This window comes from Ostrea edulis, chromosome 3, assembly GCF_947568905.1.
Source record: "Ostrea edulis chromosome 3, xbOstEdul1.1, whole genome shotgun sequence".
Lineage (NCBI taxonomy): Eukaryota > Metazoa > Mollusca > Bivalvia > Ostreida > Ostreidae > Ostrea > Ostrea edulis.
The window spans coordinates 78,130,645-78,136,226 of record NC_079166.1 but is presented as its reverse complement, the minus strand read 5'-3'; the positions used below and the strand labels follow the sequence as shown (position 1 = coordinate 78,136,226).

The 5,582-nt window shown below is 34.4% G+C and overlaps 1 protein-coding gene across 1 annotated transcript; it reads left to right on the top strand.

Moving 5' to 3' along the window:
- Positions 1-1,001: 1,001 nt before the first annotated feature.
- LOC125674924 (con-Ins Im2-like) lies at positions 1,002-5,143 on the top strand. Its single transcript, XM_048912294.2, has 3 exons — positions 1,002-1,504; positions 3,496-3,748; positions 4,351-5,143. Exons 1-3 carry the CDS (start codon positions 1,487-1,489, stop codon positions 4,602-4,604), a joined length of 525 nt encoding a protein of 174 aa, XP_048768251.1. The 5' UTR covers positions 1,002-1,486; the 3' UTR covers positions 4,605-5,143.
- The last annotated feature ends 439 nt before the right edge of the window (positions 5,144-5,582 follow it).

The window sequence follows — 5,582 nt, the reverse complement described above, 5'->3', positions numbered from 1 at the left end:
TTTTTTTCTGGCGGCATAGCAGATCATAGTGAAACTTAAATGTCAAATGTTATACACGCGTCAGCAAAGTGATAGAAAATAAGCAAGAAGCAAACTTTGTTAACTGCATGTAAACTAGAATTTACAGCAAAAAATTAATAGATAAATAAAAATTATAATTTAACAAAAAAAAAAAAAAAAAAAAAAAAAAAAAAAAAAAAAAAAAGACTCCGATGTATTTTGTTGTGAGCTTGTTAACTGTATGAAAACTAGAATGCACAGCAAAATACGATATATTTTGTAGCAACCTTGTTAACTGTTCGAAAACTAGAATTTACCGCAAAACCCGTATCATTTTGTAATTGCTAATTGTAAGTTACAGAAAAGAACGGCTTATTTGGTAGTGAACTTGTTAACTGTACGAGAACTAGAACGGTGTTATTTTTTAGTGAAATTTACAGCAAAGAAGGGTGTTTTGTAGTGAAATTCCTAACTGTAATTTACAGCAAAGAAGGGTGTTTTGTAGTGAAATTCCTAACTGTAATTTACAGCAAAGAACGATGTTTTGTAGTGAAATTCCTAACTGTAATTTACAGCAAAGAAGGGTGTTTTGTAGTGAACCCGTTAACTGTACAAAAAGTAGAATTGACTGTAGCTAACGATGTATCTTGTACTGCAAAACACAGTTTCTCAAACGAAAAATATATCTAAAAATATGAACAAATAGATTTGAAATCTTCATTGAATGTAAATTAGGAAAACACACAATATATCTATAATGACACATTTTAATTTAAAAAACAACAACCAACATTTGTCTTTATAAACTATCTATAACTGTACCGAATCAACTTCTAATATATATATATTATATATATATATATATATATATATATATATATATATATATATATATATTTGTGTGTGTTTAACAGAAAGTTACCCTAAGGGTAGAATGGGCAGAGTGTTAGGTCAGGGTTCGCACTGTCCTATCTTAAATATCTTAAACAGGGTTTTATCTTCATATTGAACGTATAAACGTGGATATGTTTAAAAATTTAGATATGAAATATTTTTTCTTGCCTCTCTACACATCTACATCATTCGAGGAGTTAAATGCGGAAGAACTTTTTTTTCAATCAGTGCATTCATAAAAGTCGATAAATCCCATTTACCAGAAAAATATTGGACGTTTTGTTTTCTTAGGGCGTGGAAAAGAAGTATTATATAATTAATCGTCGCCAATTCCACATCGAAGAATCTTACTCGGCTACTGAGCGGGAGCATTGTAATTCTTTGATTCCAATAATCCTCAAGACATCAGATACCCAGTCTGATCAGCGATCACGCGTCCAGCAGGGATTATTAGAATCGACTGCACCGGCTTCTCTCTGTCTTTTCGTTGTTAGCGCGCGCCGGAGATACATCGGAGAGGGAACTCCCTCCGTTCGGAACCGACTAATGTCGTAGACTGTCGGAAGGAGGTGGAGGCACGCCGAACGGACATATGTCTTACAGAATTTGGGTAAGCTTTTTTTTTTATAAAAAAAAGTTTGATTTCTGATAACTTATACTTATTCTCTTGTAAAGTTTGTGTTAATTTAAGCATGTGATTGTTGATGGACCCACTTGATATGCGATGCGGTAGATAGAATGGCTGTTTACTGATGTTGGGACTTATGTTTTGTTAATCGGATTATCGTGAGATAAATGAAGAGGTGCGGAGAAGGATAGACAATATATTTTCATTGATATTTTTTAAGGTCGTAAAACATAATAAATCTGTTATTTCATTTAGGTAAATTAACAAAATGAGATATTCTAAAATTTAATAATTACAGAAAAAAAACCTTTTAATAAAATCTGCCAAGTCTGAAAAATATAATTTTTTTTTGCTGACTTGGAATATTTTGCTTGAACAGCCTTTGCTGACCCGGTCAAATCGACATATTAGCCCTGCTTGCACCAGAAATGAGACGGAGGCCTTCATCGCGCGTTTTATCGTTATGTCAACAAATTGTTCAATGCGAAGTTTACGTGAAGGACAAATGCAGACGTCCAAGTATAAAGATTGTATCTAAAATGTTGCTAATTCTTATTCAACTTTTCAAATAATTATATATATATATTACAATAGGGTATATATATCATAAAACGAAAAAATGTAGTACAGATGAAATTTTCTTACTTTCTTTACGGACCGAGAGTTTGTCTATACAGTCAGCTATACACTGTGAAGTTATGTTACCAACATTATATATTAATCAAGGTCAAAGTTATGTCTTAAGATTCTAACAAAATTTCCCGAATGACTAATTTTACTTGCATATATTTTATTTTGTTATTTCAAAAAATATCAAAAACCAACATTACATTTACTAGAGTTTCCTTTCTGTTTAACGTACAACGTTATTGTACAGAGATTTTGCTTTCCGAAACCTTGAACGGATAATTAAATTGCACAGCAGGAACAAATTGAACTGTTCGTTTAATCAAAAAGAAGAAGAAAAAAAATAGCCGTGGAAACAAGATTATGATTGGAGCTTCATTAGCTAACTATCTCTCTCTCTCGCGCGCGCTCTATCTCCCTCTTTCGTGCGTTCTGTCTCTCTATCGCGCTCTTTGTCTCTCTTTCACTTTCTCTCTCTCCCTCGTACTCTCTCTGTGTCTCTCTTTCGCGTACTCTCTCTTTAATATCAGGTTGCATACTATTCTGTAGAATTACTAAAGTATAGATAAATTTCACAAGGTGCTATTTTATCATAATTTCACAAGGTGCTATTTTATCATAATTTCACAAGGGGCTATTTTATTATAATTTCACAAAGGGCTATTTTATTATAATTTCAAGTGTACCAGTCTTTTGCCTGTGACATGGTTTTTACCAGTCTTTTGCCTGTGACATGGTTTTTACCAGCCTTTTGCCTGTGACATGGTTTTTACCAGTCTTTTGCCTGTGACATGGTTTTTACCAGCCTTTTGCCTGTGACATGGTTTTTACCAGCCTTTTGCCTGTGACATGGTTTTTACCAGTCTTTTGCCTGTAACATGGTTTTAAAGGCTTCCCTTTCCTGTGCATATTCTAGTGTACAGGGTTTAATCTGTTTAATATCAATTAGAATCGTAATTCGTTAATGTAATCGTGCAAGGCATTGATTTTGTGATAATTAGGGTTGTTTAAAGTACAAAGAGGGAAGCGTGTTGGGTAATACAGACGGTGAGGAATCGACAGTAAACACAGTGTATGTTTAGCGATTTCTGCCTCCCTTCCGTCAGACGTCTGTCACCTGGTATGTGATAAACCAAATAAATCAAAGTACTGATATGAATCGAGGATCTAAGGACTTTTTCACAAGAATTTGGATTGTGGTTCATTTGTGGAAAAAAATAACTATATTTCGATCTGTCCAGAATATGAAACATTTCTTTACTGTGAATTATTTTCGCAATAATAAAACTGTATCATTCTGTAAAATTAACAGTAATTATTTATTTCTCCTTTTCTTTATTCCACAGTGCATCAGCCGGGGAACCATGCCTGTAAAACGGAAACATCAGATATTTATACTCCTGTGTATACATTTTACCACTGTTCAGTCAGACTTTGAGCGCGTGTGTGATTCACGGACCGAACAGCGAGGACCGGATTCAAACGGAATATGTGGTGCGATGATTCCGGAAATGCTTCATCTGCTATGTAATGGACAATATTACGTACCATCGAAGCGTGACGTATCGTCACGGTCGCACAAACATGATAAAAATGTTGGTAAGTAATTTACTTTATAGACCTTCTTGAGAGAATTGTTAATGTAAGATTTATACACGATGTCATGACGTCATGCACCGTGACCGGTATACCAACCAAACTGTATCAGCTTTACATGTAGGACGAATGTTAGAGGTTGTTCATGCAATCAAACACATAACGATAAAGTTTGAAATGTAGGTAGAATATCAAATACCTCAAATCATGAAATAGAATAAAGCGACATCAAAGTGCCATGTTTCTAAATCTCGAGAATATGCGGAAGAAAATGAACGTATGGTAAATCAAAACTGGATAACGATTTATCTGTTTTACAAGGAGTATGTTTTGTGTATTTTTGCGAAACGTTATCGATGAAAAACCATGAACAGCTGACCTTTGGAACAACTGACCTCCGGTATATTTAGGTAGCGCTGTTCTATCGGCCATGCAGTGAATAAGACTGTTCAAATGGTTACCACTGTATTTGGTTCCAAGCTGAATTCCAAATCCTTTCTATCGATGTTTCATTGCATGGTAGTTACAAATTAGGTTCCTGTCAGATGCAGAATTTGACGAGTGTTGTGTTGAACAAGGAAATAAAAGACTTCTTATTCTTTCAGATTTTCCACGCTATTCGCCATTAGAAGGATTGATTCTCGGCAAAAGAGAGGCGTCGATGTATCTAACGAGTGAGCACTCTAGAACCAAGCGGAATGCATACACAGGCATTGTATGTGAATGCTGTTATCATAGCTGCGATTATTTCGAACTTTTTCAGTATTGCGCAGCCCGGAAAAAAAGAGATACCGAACCCGACTCCATTTCAGCAATTTCACCCAGTTCTGGAATAATGGTTGACAAATCATCAAGATAAATGAGAAAACGAACCCGGATGTATTATTTTACCGATACATTTATTTTTATAATAGGGCATTTAAATCTGTATGAAAATGCTGAGAATCTCCTTTTATTTTGCTTATTGTTTTATTTGAGTGATTTACAGTAAATGTTTAGGGTCTACTGTCCGAGTGAACATGATCTACAAGGATTCGTCGAGGAAGGAAATTGTACGGGCGCGATGGATAACAGTGTTGTTATCAATCTCATCAATGTCCATTTTCGCTTTATGTAACGGTCAGCGTTTCTGTACTTTGTGCCTTATGTATGACGTCATGAGAGATAAAAAGAAGGTCCCATTCCAATTTCTATTTAGATTTGTCGATTCCATGCTAAGCGCTGTGTCAGTGAGTTATCAAATTTTATCGAATTTAGATATTTCTATTAAAACACTGAGTTCTGTAAACTTCTAAATTCTATCTTAGAAAATATGAAATTCTAAATAGAAATGGGTGAAAATGTCTCTCATTGTCACAAACAGTATATATCTGGTGAATAAAGCTGGTGTCAACTGCGGTTTTTGTGTTTTATCAAACGATTGTATATATTCACAAATTTTCATGATGGTGTAATTTTCGTTATATCCTTGGCAAAGCTCACGAATTCCAATTTCAACAAACAGACGAAAGGGAACTACACAGAACTAAAGAGAATGAAACTAAACCCCGTATATAAACTATCACAACACTTACAGCTCTCGTGATTCTCAACCACAAAATTATGAACGACAAATAAAACGTAAACTACAGACCACAAGTACACTCTAACTATTTCTATAATAACTCTGAACCACGTAAATCAGAGACCGCGAATAAAATATTAACCATTTCTATAATAACTCTGGACCACGTAAATCAGAGACCGCGAATAAAATATTAACCATTTCTATAATAACTCTGGACCACGTAAATCAGAGACCGCGAATAAAATGTTAACCATTTCTATAATAACTCTT